We start from the raw sequence: 16155 nt of genomic DNA, 5'->3' as shown, positions 1-16155 counted from the left end.
GAAGCCCTCAATACATGGATACTTCAGGTAGGCTGAACAAGGCTGCAAACATTTCCAACTGCATACATGATGGCTTTCATTTATCTGCTTCTCCATGAAAGTCCTCCTCTGAGCCACAGAGCAAAATTCCCGTGTGACCTTATGTTGAGCCTAGCACAGTAGTTATAGGTTTCTCCTGGCCAGGTAACTTACCACATGTAAATTCTGCTCCGAGTTTCCCTTTAATGTTGACAAAGTGCCAACATCCCAGCTGTCGAATGACACAGCTGGGTGCAGTGATGGGGCATTTTTATTCTCCATGCAATGGGATGGGTCCATTGCTTGAGTCTGAAAGAACACTACTTCATGGGTATCTGGAAATGAGTAAGGCTCAGGGTTACATTTGTGGTGAGGTGTGCAGTGGACAGGGTAGAAGTGGCGTATTTCAACCATCTGAAGCTTACAAGACACATGGCATCAATCAACTAATTAGTTCACTTGGCAGGTGTGCAGGATTTGAGAAATTTCAAGTGTGCAACAAATACATGTAGTTAATTATTTTAAAGTGCATATCTCCTCCCATGACAAATAAACACTGACAGCACCAAAGCGAGCTGCTGTGGGTTCTCTATGCAGTGTCAACTTAAACAATTTTTATCATGCTATGCAATCCCAGTGCAATAAAACAGATTTAAATATCTTTTTAATTCTCTATTTACATTGCCATCACATTACAATTATCTGGCTGTGCAATCAATATATTGTTCTATTAAATAAAATAAACACTTTATTAAATAATGTCTCCTTCTGTTGCATTAAACAAAATAGTCATTAAATTTAATCTTGAAGAAAATGTCAGGTATTTTACCAGGATATAATTATAATTAAACTCTGGCATGAATGAAAAAAATTCACAGTCAAAGTAACATAAAACTTGATTTTACAATTAAGGCTACTTACTGAGGTAAAGAATTTTAGGTCAACCTGATTTATAATTCTCCATCTCAGTAAATGGCTTTAACTCTAACCATTTCATTGAAAAAAAGATCTTTTTTAATTAACACTGCAAATAAAGTTGCTCAGAAATTCTTATGCAATACTTTGAGTATACAGGATGGGCAGAGCAGTGAGACATGAGGAACCATTTTGGGTGCTAATGATAGAGCTTGTGCTCTGCTGAATCAGAAGACGACCAAGGCTCAGCTGATGGTGGTGAGGAGCAATGTGCAAAGGGGAGGTTGGTAGAATGAGCTGGCAGATTAAGAGATCAATCTGGGAAAACTGGGAATAGACATGAGGTGTCCAAAAACAAGTCAGGGGCCAGGTATTTTTAGGTGTGTGACTCGCTTCCTGCTGCCTGATGACCTTCCAAACAGCTATAGGAGACAAGTCAGGAGAAAGATGGAATACTCTCCCCTTGTCTGGATGACAGAGCTCCAGCAATTCTCAAAGAAACTTAATACCAAAGCACTCCAATGGATTAGCACCTCATCCATTCTCTTTACCATTAGCACACAGTGGGCTACTACACATAGCATGGAAGGGTAGGGCTAATTACAGAGAAAAATATATATACTGGAGTACAGTACTGTGTCCATTTCTGGCCACATAATTATTATACTTATCGGAAGGCAGTAAGTGTCTAGAAAAGATTTATGGTAAGATTGCTTTGACAAGTAACTACATTTACAAGAATAATTAAAGTCCGGGATTATTTCCTTTCGAGGTTACGATGAAGGGCCTGGACAGAGTGAATAGCAGCAGGCTGTTGCCATTGGTGTAGAGTCAAGGACTTGGGATCACAGGAATAAAATAAAGGGGCAGTAAATTAATAGCAACATGGGGGAAACTATTTAACGCTGTATGTTCTTTGGGTTTGAAATGTAGGCAGGCTCCACTGTGGCCTTAAAAACATGTTAAGCAAAGATTTATGTGGCTACGGAGAAGTGCCTTTGGCAGAACTGGTAAGTTGCTCTGTTGGACAGTAGGAGCAAACATAATGAGCCAAATGAGCTCCTTATGTGTTGTAAATATTCTCTGACTCTACTCTATGATCTTAAATGCTAGCCTTGTCATTGACATCTAGATCATTAACTTATTGGTGTGCAACAGACATTTATAATGTCTCCATAAAATTTTAATTTGAACCAGATCTGCATCACTTGGCTCGCAAGTGTTCTGGTACAACTCAGTGCTCAGAAACCCCAGTTCACCAGACCATTCTGATAGATACAGTTATGGAATCACACTCTTCGTCTTTAATTCTAATGTACAATTTGTTTATCTTAATTTAAATTAGCTGCTCTTTTAAATAGATTTTAAGCAAAAAAAAAATGCTCTTTGATTTACTTCTTATGTTGCTTTAATAGATTGCTTCATTTGAGCAAAAGAAAAGGTCACTTTTCTTGGGAAAATTATATTAAATTTATGGAAATAGACTGGGCATTTGTCTCGTAGAATGAAAATATTTTGCTCTGAGAACACATAAAATGTTTAGTGTATGTTTGTATTTAAAAATTTATCGGACAGCATTGTCAACAATAAATCAAATTTATCTCTTATATTTTATCCTGAGAACTAAAGTGAATATTAGCCAATAGTGACGGTTCGGCCGCCTCTTCTTGATACTGCATGATGGGGAATGATCTTCATGGAGGAAAATCGATCATTTAGAGTCAAACTTGTCTGCAAAAAAATATATACACACTGTTAGAATGTAAGAAACTGATTAGTCAGGTACAAATTATTAAAAGCGAGATACTACACTGGATGGATCATGTCAAAGAAATCCAGGTGAATTGTTGTTTATGTATGGGTCTGTATGAAATCAGAATCAGAATGTCTATTATCACCAGCATGTGACATGAAATTTGTTAACTTAGAAGCAGCATTTCAATGCAATAGATAATACTTTATACTTAATACTTCATTGTCACCAAACAATTGATACTAGAACGTACAATCATCACAGCGATATTTGATTCTGTGCTTCCCGCTGGATATTTGGAGGGTACGGCCCAGATCTGGGTCAAGATCCGTTCAGCAGTCTTATCAAAGTTGGAAAGAAGCTGTTCCCAAATCTGGCCATACGAATCTTCAAGCTCCTGAGCCTTCTCCTGGAGGGAAGAGGGATGAAAAGTGTGTTGACTGGGTGGGTCGTGTCCTTGATTATCCTGGCAGCACTGCTCTGATAGCGTGCGGTGTAAAGTGAGTCCAAGGACGGAAGATTGGTTTGTGTGATGTGCTGCGCCATGTTCACAATCTTCTGCAGCTTCTTTCGGTCTTGGACAGGACAATAGAAACCATAGAAACCATAGAAACCACAGAAAAACTACAGCACAGAAATAGGCCTTTGGCCCTTCTTGGCTGTTTTCATTTTCTGCCTAGTCCCACTGACCTGCACACGGACCATATCCCTCCATATACCTCCCATCCATGTATCTGTCCAATTTATTCTTAAATGTTAAAAAAGAACCCGCATTTACCACCTCGTCTGGCAGCTCATTCCACACTCTCACCACTCTCTGTGTGAAGAGGCCCCCCCTAATGTTCCCTTTAAACTTTTCCCCCTTCACCCTTAACCCATGTCCTCTGGTTTTTTTCTCCCCTTGCCTCAGTGGAAAAAGCCTGCTTGCATTCATCCTACCTATACCCATCATAATTTTATATACCTCTATTAAATTTCCCCTCATTCTTCTACACTCTAGGGAATAAAGTCCTAATCTATTCAACCTTTCTCTGTAACTGAGTTTCTCAAGTCCCGGCAACATCCTTGAAAACCTTCTCTGCACTCTTTCAACCTTATTAATATCCTTCCTGTAACTTGGTAACCAAAACTGAACACAATACTCCAGATTCGGCCTCACCAATGCCTTACACAACCTCATCATAACATTCCAGCTCTTATACTCAATACTTTGATTAATAAAGGCCAATGTACCAAAAGCTCTCTTTATGACCCTATCTACCTGTGACGCCACTTTTAGGGAATTTTGTATCTGTATTCCCAGATCCTTCTGTTCTCCTGCACTCCTCAGTGCCTTACCATTAACCCTGTATGTTCTACCTTGGTTTGTCTTTCCAAAGTGCAATACCTCACACTTGTCTGTATTAAACTCCATCTGCCATTTTTCAGCCCATTTTTCCAGCTGGTCCAAATCCCTCTACAAGCTTTGAAAACCTTCCTCACTGTCCACTACACCTCCAATCTTTGTATCATCAGCAAATTTGCTGATCCAATTTACCACATTATCATCCAGATCATTGATATAGATGACAAATAACAATGGACCCACCACTGATCCCTGTGGCACACCACTAGTCACAGGTCTCCACTCTGAGAAGCAATCCTCTACTACGATTCTTTGGCTTCTTCCATTGAGCCAATGTCTGATCCAATTTACCACCTCCCCATGTATACCTAGCAACTGAATCTTCCTAACTAACCTCCCATGCGGGACCTTGTCAAAGGCCTTAGTGAAGTCCATGTAAACAACATCCACTGCCTTCCCTTCATCCACTTTCCTGGTAACATCCTCGAAAAACTCCAATAGATTGGTCAAACATGACCTACCATGCACAAAGCCATGTTGACTCTCCCTAATAAGTCCCTGTCTATCCAAATGTTTGTAGATTCTGTCTCTTAGTACTCCCTCCAATAACTTACCCACTACTGACGTCAAACTTACCGGCCTATAATTTCCCGGACTACTTTTCGATCCTTTTTTAAACAACGGGACAACATGAGCCATTCTCCAATCCTCCGGCACCTCACCCGTAGACACCGATATTTTAAATATATCTGCCAGGGCCCCTGCAATTTCAACGCTAGTCTCCTTCAAGGTCGGAGGGAATACCCTGTCAGGTCCTGGAGATTTATCCACTTTAATTTGCCTCAAGATAGCAAGCACCTCCTCCTTTTCAATCTGTACAGTTTCCATGATCTCACTACTTGTTTCCCTTAATTCCATAGACTTCATGCCTGTTTCCTTAGTAAATACAAACGCAAAAAACCCATTTAAGATCTCCCCCATTTCTTTTGGTTCTGTACATAGCCGACCACTCTGATCTTCAAGAGGACTAATTTTATCCCTTACAATCCTTTTACTCTTAATATACCTGTAAAAGCTCTTTGGATTATCCTTCACTTTGACTGCCAAGGCAACCTCATGTCTTCTTTTAGCCCTCCTGACTTCCTTCTTAAGTATTTTCTTGCACTTTTTATACTCCTCAAGCACCTTATTTACTCCCTGTTTCCTATTCATGTCATCTCTCTTCTTCTTTATCAGAGTTGCAATATCCCTTGAGAACCAAGGTTCCTTATTCCTATTCACTTTGCCTTTAATCCTGACAGGAACATACAAGCTCTGCACTGTCAAAATTTCTCCTTTGAAGGCTTCCCACTTCCCAATCACATCCTTGCCAGAGAACGACCTGTCCCAATCCACGCTTTTTAGATCCTTTCTCATTTCTTCAAATTTGGCCTTCTTCAAGTTTAGAACCTCAATCCTAGGACCAGATCTATCTTTATCCATGATCAAGTTGAAACTAATGGTGTTATGATCACTGGAACCAAAGTGCTCCCCTATACACACTTCCTTCACTTGTCCTAACTCGTTTCCTGATAGGAGATCTAATATTGCATCCCCTCTAGTTGGTACCTCTATATATTGATTTAGAAAACTTTCCTGAACACAGTTTACAAACTCTAACCCACCTAGACCCCTAACAGTATGGGAGTCCCAATCGATATGTGGAAAATTAAAATCCCCTACCATCACAACTTTATGTTTCCTGCAGTTGCCTGCTATCTCTCTGCAGATTTGCTCCTCCAATTCTCGCTGACTATTGGGTGGTCTATAATACAATCCCACTAATGTGGCCATACCTTTCCTGTTTCTCATCTCCACCTATAAGGACTCAGTAGACAAGCCCTCTAATCCGTCCTGCTTGAGCACTGCTGTAACATTTTCCCTGACAAGCAATGCTACACCCCACCTTTCATTCCTCTGTCTCTATCACATCTGAAACATCGGAACCCTGGAATATTAAGCTGCCAGTCTTGTCCCTCCTGTAGCCAAGTTTCACTAATTGCTATAACGTCCTTCCATACCAGGTTGTGATGCACCCTAGAAGAATGCTTTCTATGGTGCATCTATAAAAATTAGTGAGGGTTTTTGGGGACAGGCCAAATTTCTTTAGTTTTCTCAAGAAGTAAAGGCGCTGGTGGGCCTTCTTGGCAGTGGACTCTGCTTGGTTGGACCAAGTCAGGTCATTTGTGATATTGACCCCGAGGAACTTAAAGCTTTTGACCTGTTCCACTTGCGCACCAGTGATGTGAATTGGGTCGTGCGGTCCGCTACTCCTTCTGAAGTCAACAACCAATTCCTTCGTCTTGCTGACGTTGAGGGATAGGTTATTGTCTTCACACCATGCCACCAGGTTCTTAATTTCCTCTCTGTACTCAAACTCATCATTACCCAAGATACGGCCTACAATTATTGTGTCACCAGCAAAAGTTCAATGGAAACTTGGCTACACAATCATTTAATAATTAGCAGAGAGAGAGAGAGAAAAAATAAGTAAAACATAATAATAAATAAACAAGTAAATCAATTACGTATACTGAATGGATTTTTTTAAATGTGCAAAAACAGAAATATTGTATATTAAAAAAGTGTCCAAAGATTCAATGTCAATTTAGGAATCGTATGGTAGAGGGGAAGAAGCTGTTCCTGCATCACTGAGTGTGTGCCTTAAGGGTTCTGTACCTCCTACCTGATAGTAACAGAGAGAAAAGGACATGCCCTGGGTTCTGGGGGTCCTTAGTAATGGACACTGCCTTTCTGAGACACCGCTCCCTAAAGATGTCCTGGGTACTTTGTAGGCTAGTGCCCAAGATGGAGCTGACTAGATTTACAACCTTCTGCAGTTTCTTTCAGTCCTGTGTAGTAGCCCCTCCAGACGAGACAGTGATGTAGCCTGTCAGAATGCTCTCCACTGTACAATTATAGAAGTTTTTGAGTGTATTTGTTGACATGCCAAATCTCTTCAAACTCCTAATAAAGTATAGTTGCTGTCTTGCCTTCTTTACAACTACATCGATATTTTGGGACCAGGTTAGATCCTCAGAGATCGTGACACCGAGGAACTTGAAGCTGCTCACTCTCTCCACTTCTGATCCCTCTGTGAGGATTGGTATGTGTTCCTTCGTCTTACCCTTCCTGAATATAAGTAAGCATCTGATGATAGTGCAAGATGCTATCATAAGAATTGAAAGTGTGAAACAGTGACTCCTCAGCATCAGCAACAGCCTTCGTGCATCTCGTCTGATTACTTAGTTACAATTTTGTACATTTCAATGAATACATTTCAATCTGGACTCTAACGGATAAAGAGCTAATCAAACCAATCCCTCCTCATGCATCAGTCCTGCCATTCTAATGAAGCTTTGTTACTCTCCTTTCTTGGTAAGGGTATACTACCTCAGAGAAGGAGACTAAAACAGTATATAAATATTCAGGTATGATGTCATTAAGCTCTGTACAACTGCGGAAAAATATTGTTGTTTCTGTGTGCAAAACCTTTCACAACGAAAATCCACAGATCATCTACCTTCCTAAATATTTCTGCTCAGTGACTGGTGCATAATGGCATTCAATATCTCATTTCTTCACCCACTTTCCCAATCAATCACCATTCAAATAGTAAATCATTCTGTTTTTTTGAAACACGTATTTCCCAAATCATTCTCTACCTGTCCTGCACTTTCCCACCGCCTGTCAGAATCAGAATCAGGTTTAATATCACTGGCATATTCATGAAATTTGTTGTTTTGTGGCAGCAGTACATTGCAATACATGATAATAACATCAAAAACCAAATATTACAATAAGTATATATAAAAAAACAACAAATATCTAGTGCAAAAAGTGAGGGAAAAATACTGATGCGGTATTCGTGGATTCATTGTCCATTCAGAAATCTGATGGTGGAGGGGAAGAAGCTGTTCCAGAAATGTTGAGTGTGTCTTCAGGCTCTTGTATGTCCCCCTTGAAGGTAGCAATGAGAGGAGGGCTTGTCTGGCTAATGGGTGTCCTTAAAGTTGGATGCTGCCTTTTTGAGGCATTGCCTTTTGAATGCGTGCTTGATGGTGGGGAAGCTAGTACCCAAGTTGGAACTGGCAGAGTTTGCAACTTTCTGCAGCTATTTCCAATCCTGTGCAAAGGCCCTTCCAACCAAAGAGTGACGCAATCAGTTAGAATGTTCTTCATGGTACATCTGTTGAAATTTGCGAGTGTCTTTGATGACATACCAAATCTCCTCAAACTCCTAATGAACTATACTATAGCCATGTTGCGTCTGAATCAAATGAAGTTCATTTTTGAGTACCATCTTAACAACTTGCATTTCACCCTGTCACCTCAACAATTTTTCATTTGTCTACAAGATTGATGACAATGTAAAGATGTCATAATTTAGTTCATTTAAATCATTTATATTGTGATTGCCTTTGATCCATCTAGCGCTCCCCTGGTCATAGTCTGCCACCTGGACAAGGACCTGTTTATTCTTAATCATTTTCCTGCCTGTTAACCAACTCTTCATTTATTCTGGCATGCAGTCAGTGGCCACGACATTCAGTACATCTGTACATCTGCTCATTAATGCAAGTGTCCAATCAGCCAATCCCGTGGCTGCAACTCAATGTGTTACAGCATGCTCACAACACTGGTGTACAGAAGAACATTTCTGAATGCACCACATGGCGAACTTTGAAGTGGCTGGGCTACAGCAGCAGAGATACACAAACATACACTCAGTGGTCATTTAACTAGGTAGAGGAGGTATCAGATTTTGTAACTTATGATTATTTGACTAACTGTTGCCTTACTATCAGCCTGAACTAGCCTTGAGGCTATTTCTTTCTAAACAGAGAACCAAAGTATGTGTTTAATTCTTCTCCTATAACTTAGTTTGCAATTATAAGTTTTCCTATTTCTGACTGTGGTGGTCTTACATTGGGCTTCACTGCCCACTACTCTTTACATACAGTATTTACAAAAGTTTTATAGGCAGTTTGCACATTCCCTGCATAGTTACTCCCATTCTCCATCTACCCCTTAGACATGTTTGTCCTCCTTTGTTCAATTCTAAACCGCTCCCAATTCTCACATCTGCTGCTGTTCTTGCAGTTTCATATGTCTCCTCCTTGTGCCCAATACAACCATTAATTTCTTTTGCAAGTCCTGGGTGAGCTATCTTTCCTGACTTACTTTTGAGCAAGATAGGAATGAATAATTTCAATATTATTCATGGCCTGCAACCCATCAACACACTTGGTAAAGTTTACCAATCTATCATCGCCAACTTATATATATATTACCTTCTAGTTTCATTTACACAGATACGCGTATAAGACCATAAGATATAGGAGCAGAATTGGGTCATTGAGCCTGCTCCACCATTTCATCATGGCTGATCCAATTTTCCTCTCTGCCCCAATCTCCTGCCTTCTCCCCATATCCCTTCATATCCTGACCGATCAAGAATCTATCAAACACTTCCTTAAATATTCATAAAGACAGCCTCCACAGCTATCTGTGGCAAAGAATTCTACAGATTCACCACTCTTTGGTTAAAGAAATTCCTCTTCAACTCCATTCTAAAAGGATGTTCCTCTATTCTGAGGCTGTGTCTTAGACTCTCCTACCATAGGAAACATCCTCACCACATCAACTCTATCAAGGCCTTCCAACACTTGATAGGTTTCAATGAGGTCACCCCTCATTCTTCTGAATTCTTGTGAATACATGCCCAGAGACATCAAACACTCTTCGTATGACAAGCCATTCAACACTGAGGGTTCAATGGCTTGTCATTTATGATTTTCACTATTCTCCTTTGAACCCTCTCCAGTTTCAGCACATCTTTTCTAAGATAAGGGCCCAAACTTGCTCACAATGCTCCAAGTGAGGCCTCACCATTGCTTTATAAAGTTTCAACATTACATCCTTGCTTTCATATTCTAGTACTCCTTAAGTGAATGCTAACATTGCATTTGCCTTCCTCACCACAGACACAACCTGCAAATTAACTTTTAGGAAATCCTGCACAAGGACTCCAAATCCCTTTGCACATATTTTTTTTTTGTATTTTCTCTCATTTAGAAAACAGTCAACCCTTTGATTTCTTCTACGAAAGTACACTTCCCAACACTGTATTCCATCTGCCATTTCTCTTGCCCATTCTCCTAATCTGTTTAAGTCCTTCTGTATCTATCTTTATATTGTCTGCAAGCTTTGCAACAAAGCTATCAATTTCCTCATCCAAGTCATTGACAAATGACATAAAAAGAATTGGCCCCAACACAGACTCAAGTGGAACACCATTAGTCACCAGCAGTCAGCCAGAAAAGGCTCTCTTTATTCCCATTCTTTGCCTCCTGTCTATCAGCTACTCCTTTATCTATGCTAGAATCTTTCCTGTAATACCATGGCACTTGAAGAGTGGAGTGACATTTGCAATTTTCCAGTCTTCTGGAACTATTCCAGAATCTAGTGATTCTTGAAAAGTCATTACTAATGCCTCTACAATCTCTTCAGCTACCTCTTTCAGAACCCTGGGGTGTACACCATCTGGTCCACGTGACTTATCTACCTTCAGACCTTTCAGTTTCCCAAGAAATTTCTCTCTATTTATGGTAACTTCATGACCACCTACACTCTCAAACTTCCACCATACTGTTAGCATCTTCCACAGTGAAGACTGCTACAAAATAATTATTCAGTTCATCTGCCATTTCATTGCCCCCCATTACTACCTCTCCAGCATTGTTTTCCAGTGGTCCGATATCCACTGTCATCTCTCTTTTCCATTTTATGTATCTGAAGCTACTTTTGGTATCCTCTTATATATTATTGGCTCGGTTACTTTCAAATTCCATTTTTACCTTCTTTATGATTATTTTAATAGCCTTCTGTTGGTACTTGAAAGCTTCCCAATCATCTAACTTCTTACTAACTTTAGCTCTATTATATGCCCTCTCCTTAGCTTTTATGTTGGCTTTGACTTCTTTTGCTAGCCACAGTTGTGTCATCTTTCCTTTAGCATACTTCTTCCTCTTAGGGATGTACAAACCCTGTGCCTTCCGAATTGCTTCCAGAAATTCCAGCCATTGCTGATCTGCCACCATCCCTGCCAGTGGTCTTTTCCAATCAATTCTGGTCAACTCCTCTGTCGTGCCTCTGTAATTCCTTTTACTCCACTGTAATACTGATACATCTCAAACTGATAGATCTCAAATATTTTATGTCCTTATTTATAATTTCAACATAACTAGAGCCTTTAAGGATTTACACCTGCAGAAATAAGAAATTAACTGTTCATCCAAACCTTTCAAAATTGTAAATTTTCAGTATTCTATCTTTCCATAAGTTTTCCCTATTTCACACTTGGCTGTATTAAACACTTAAGATTTTTGTCAACTTTCGTTCATCACTAAGTTTGGTGTCACTTGCTCCATTTTACCAGAACCTACACAAGTCTTGAAGAATAACATCCACAAACATCCCGCTCTTCCTCCTCTTTAATGTCTATGTTGTCAAATTCCCTTAATCTGATGGGTTTTCATCTTGGAGACATAAGAGCAGAATAGAGCCATTTGGCTCATCGAATCTGCTATGCTGTTCCATCATGGCTGATTTATTCTCCCTCTCAACCCTATTCTTCTGTCTTTTTCCCATAACCTATACACAAGAAGGTTTGTGTCAATAGCTATGAAGAGGAAGCAAAAATCCATTTACATAGGCTTTCCCACAAAGCAAAAACCTAAATTGGAAAACACAGGCAGATTTAGAACACAGATTGATTTATTCAATTAATGCATGTTAAAATTTAAATTTAGAGCAAGTAGGAATGTAAGCTGTAAGAATGGGTGGGGGAGGGCAAATGGGGCTAGGAGCTAATTTTTTTGTATCTTTATAATTACTGAATGTCAATTGCCAAGAATGCTTATGTATACTAATATACAGTACTGTGCAAAAGTTCAGACACCCTAGATTTTTATTAGATGTTTTAAATATTCATTAATTTTGCCTTCTGCATTAGTGTGTCAGCAGGATCAGTAATTTTATATTACTAAACATTCATTTTCCTAAAAAATTAAATGTTACCAAGAATCTTCTGGATTTCAATAAAGAAATTAACATATTAAGTAATAGACCACTATTCAAATAAAAAATTGATTACTTAGTTGGTATATAGCCCAGTGCATGATTAAACAAAGATGCTAATGATCAATGATATAATGGATGAAAGAACTAGACTGATAAACTGAAACAGAAATGGATGTACAAGAATCATTATAAAAGGTGTTGCAGGATTTGTGTGCAAAATGATCTGTCTATTTAACAGTAGGTATATGAAATTCTAAATCGGAGCCAACTGGACTATAAGACCATAAGACCATGAGACAAAGGAGCAGAAGTCGGCCATTCGGCCCATCGAGTCTGCTCCGCCATTTTATCATCAGCTGATCCATTCTCCCATTTAATCCCACTCCCCCACCTTCTCACCATAACCTTTGATGCCCTGGCTACTCAGATACCTATCAATCTCTGCCTTAAGTACACCCAATGACTTGGCCTCCACTGCTGCCCGTGGCAACAAATTCCATAGATTCACCACCCTCTGACCAAAAAAATTTCTTTGCATTTCTGTTCTGAAAGGGCGCCCTTCAATCCTTAAGTCATGCCCTCTCGTACTAGACTCCCCCATCATGGGGAACAACTTTGCCACATCCACTCTGTCCATGCCTTTCAACATTCAAATGTTTCTATGAGGTCTCCCCTCATTCTTCTAAACTCCAAGGAATACAGTCCAAGAGCGGACAAACGTTCCACATATGTTAACCCTCTCATTCCCAGGATCATTCTAGTGAATCTTCTCTGTACCCTCTCTAACGTCAGCACATCCTTTCTTAAATAAGGAGAACAAACCTGCCCACAGAACTCCAAGTGAGGTCTCACCAGTGCCTTATACAGCCTCAACATCACATCCCTGCTCTTATACTCTATGGACTGTGTAAGGTCTACCAACAGTAGTAAGAATGGGAAAAGTATAGAGCAGGGAAATTCCCTGTTACAAAGTAGGAGATGGTGTAACATTGCTTCAGCTATCATTGGATTAAAACCTCTATCTTTTGGCAATATCCCAATGTCTGCTATTTTGCCAGATCTGGTGTTGCTTATTAATCTAGCTGTGCCTTTGTTCAGTTTTACTCAAATAATTATGCATATTACATATCTTCTGTATCAGTCTTATCTGCAGTAATATGTTGTTGTTAAATCTCTTAGCATTGTCTCCACAGATCCAGGTATAACAATGGAAATACTAAGTAAGGCTTGAATGAAGAAGCTTCACTCCTTCTTCAAACTGGACCACATACAAGGAAAGCGCATACGAAAGTTGTTTCTCTACTCTCCCCCTCATCACTGCAGAAGGGCAACAAAAACTGAAAGTATCACCACCTTCCAAAATCCCATTTACAAGTCAAAAATTGTAAAAATAAAAGAAATCGTGAACTCAACTAACATTTGGCACAGCAACACTAGCTTAACTCCGCAAATGTATAAAAGCCTGTGTCAATATGGTGTTATCACATTCTAATGCAACTGGATTTTCAGCATCTAGATAATCTCTTCTGTTTATGATTTTCTGCTTCACTGTGAAGTCTCTTCCTGAAGAAATTTAATTCTTCTCTTCAATGGGAGTTCAGTGAGATCCTCACTCATTACTCCCCCTCTGTGATCTGATTCTGACTTTTTTCCCCCTTCCTTTTCTGTCCTGATGAATGGTCTTGGTCTGAAAAGTCAACTGTTTATTTCTCTCCATAGATAGTGCCTGACCTGCAGAGTTCCTTCAGCATCTGGTGTGTATTGCTGTGGATTGCCAGCACCTGCAGATCATAAAAACCCTACGTTGCTCTCTTGACCCACTTACACCATGCCAACTGTGGCATCCAGCTATAGTAATACAATTTCTCTGCATTACTTCAATATCACTCTGTACCTTTCCCATTCAAGTATCTGTCTAAACTATGGTTGTATCTACCACCTTCTCTGGCAGCTCATTCCAGACAACCACATCCCTTGTCACGGTGTGTGCTGGTAATATCGGAACCCAAGTGTGACAGAGAAACAAATTCCAATGTAGAGACAGTGATGAGTTTATTCATAATAATTCCAAAAGAATATCAGTGGCTCGGCCAAGCGACACTGCAAAAAGTAATCGCCAAAACTGGGACTCCGCAATTAGGACTAATTGGTCATCTGCTTAAATAATATAAGGAACTGTAAATGATTAATGACCTGTCATTAAACAACATTTACCTAATTCAGGTGCTCCAAAGACCTCAGAACCCAACATTCTCTGGTGCCCCGTACAGGCCTGAAGAGCTCATTACAGTCTCCCACTTCCTATGGCCAGCACCTGACTGCCCAGAGAAACCTAAAAACTCGAGATCCAGGGATGATTCAAGAGATTTGGGGAACTCGAGCTGGAAATTTGCAAACTCAAGAGGCAGGCCTGTGAGACCTCGAGGGAGGGGGCCTGCAAGACCTTGAGAGGCAGGGAGACGAGAACCTCAAGAGACTGAGGTCATGAGAAGGAGGCCTGGGAGTCTGCGAGAAAGATCTAGGACCTAGGAGTCCTCGAGAGAGGAAGAACATTGGAAAGACCTTGGAAACCTTGCAAGGACCTTGTGAAAGCTTAAAGTCCATGGGAGACCTGGACAACCTTGTATGCTTAGACCAGGCCATTTAGATCCAGAAATAAAGCCTTGAGACCCAGAAAGTCGAGTCCTTGAGAACATGCAATTTGAAACCTTGGGAAGGATTCTGAAAGGACCTTGCTCATAGTGTTTTACTCTTCACTATTTCTCCAGAGGCAATTAGGATACAGAAGGTGATGAGTTCTGTTCATTTGGACTGTGTAAGTATTTAGTACGCATGCACACTCTCCCTGTTATGTGCGTGCCTGTGTGTGATGGGACAGGAATTGTGGGATGTAAAGGTGACGGCCCTCAGGTTTTGAAGGGAGATGTTGAACGTAAAGTTGTTTTAACAAAAGAAAAATGTGTTATTGTTAGGGCATTAGCAGTGGTAGCAGAGGATGGTTTCCAATTATAGGATCATGGCAGCATTTGACGAGAGCAAGCTTTGGCTGTTACATTGTCACTTTCGGGAAGAGTGAGAGAGACCACAATGTGAATTTCACTGGAAGACTTGAAGAAGGATGACGGTATGAATACGTTAATAAATACACTTGGCTGTTTTTTTTGAAGGATGAAAAGGATCAGATTTATGAGGCATATTTAACCTTTGTCAAAGTTTACAGAAACAGTGATCACAATATGATCGAGTTCACTTTGAAATTTGAGAGGGAGAAACTAAATTCCAATGAGTCAGTGTTTCAGTGGAAAAAAGGAAATTACAATGTCCTGAAAGGGGAACTGGCCAAGGTTGACTGGAAAGAGACACTAGCAGGAAGGACAGCAGAGCAGCGATGGCTGGAGTTTCTGCGAAAAATGAGGGAAGTGCAGGACAGTTACTATATTCCAAATAAGAAGAAATTTTCAAGGGGAAGAAGGACACTACCATGGTTGACAAGTGAAGTGACAGCCAAAGTAAAAGCAAAAGAGAGGGCATATAAGGAAGCCAAGGCCAGTGGGAAGACAGAGGATTGGGAAACTTATAAAAACTTGCAGAAGGAAACTAAGAAGGTCATTAGGAAGGAAAAGATGAATTATGGAAGGAAGCTGGTGACTAATATCAAAGAAGATACTAAAAGCTTTTTTAAGTTTATAAAGGGTAACAGAGAGTTGAGGGTAGATATAGGACCAATAAAAATTGACACTGGAGATATTGTAATGAGAGACGCAGAGATGACAGAGGTACTGAATGTATATTTTCCATCAGTTTTCACAGTGGAAGACATCTGCTGTATACCGGGCATTCAAGAATGTCAGGGAAGTGAAGCTTGTGCAGTGAAAATTATGATTAAGAAGGTGCTCAGGAAGCTTAATGGTCTGAGGGTGGATAAATCTCCTGGCCCTGATGGAATGCAACCTCAGGTTCTGAAGGAAGTAGCTAGAGAGATTACGGAGGCATTAACAAT

The 16155-nt window shown here is 40.1% G+C and overlaps 1 protein-coding gene across 2 annotated transcripts in view; it reads right to left on the bottom strand.

Annotated features, from left to right (window-relative positions):
• Positions 1–703: 703 nt before the first annotated feature.
• Positions 704–16155, bottom strand: part of LOC140204540 (UAP56-interacting factor-like) — an 82498-nt gene continuing 67046 nt past the window's right edge. For both annotated transcript variants that reach the window (XM_072271251.1, XM_072271252.1), the window contains one exon: positions 704–2664. In XM_072271251.1, coding sequence (XP_072127352.1) covers positions 2569–2664 — 96 coding nt within the window. In that variant the 3' untranslated portion in view covers positions 704–2568. The remainder of the gene's footprint in view (positions 2665–16155) is intronic.

This window comes from Mobula birostris, chromosome 10, assembly GCF_030028105.1.
Source record: "Mobula birostris isolate sMobBir1 chromosome 10, sMobBir1.hap1, whole genome shotgun sequence".
Taxonomy (NCBI): Eukaryota; Metazoa; Chordata; class Chondrichthyes; order Myliobatiformes; family Myliobatidae; genus Mobula; species Mobula birostris.
Note: the sequence above shows the minus strand (reverse complement) of the source record. Positions and strands in the feature narration are given on the sequence as shown.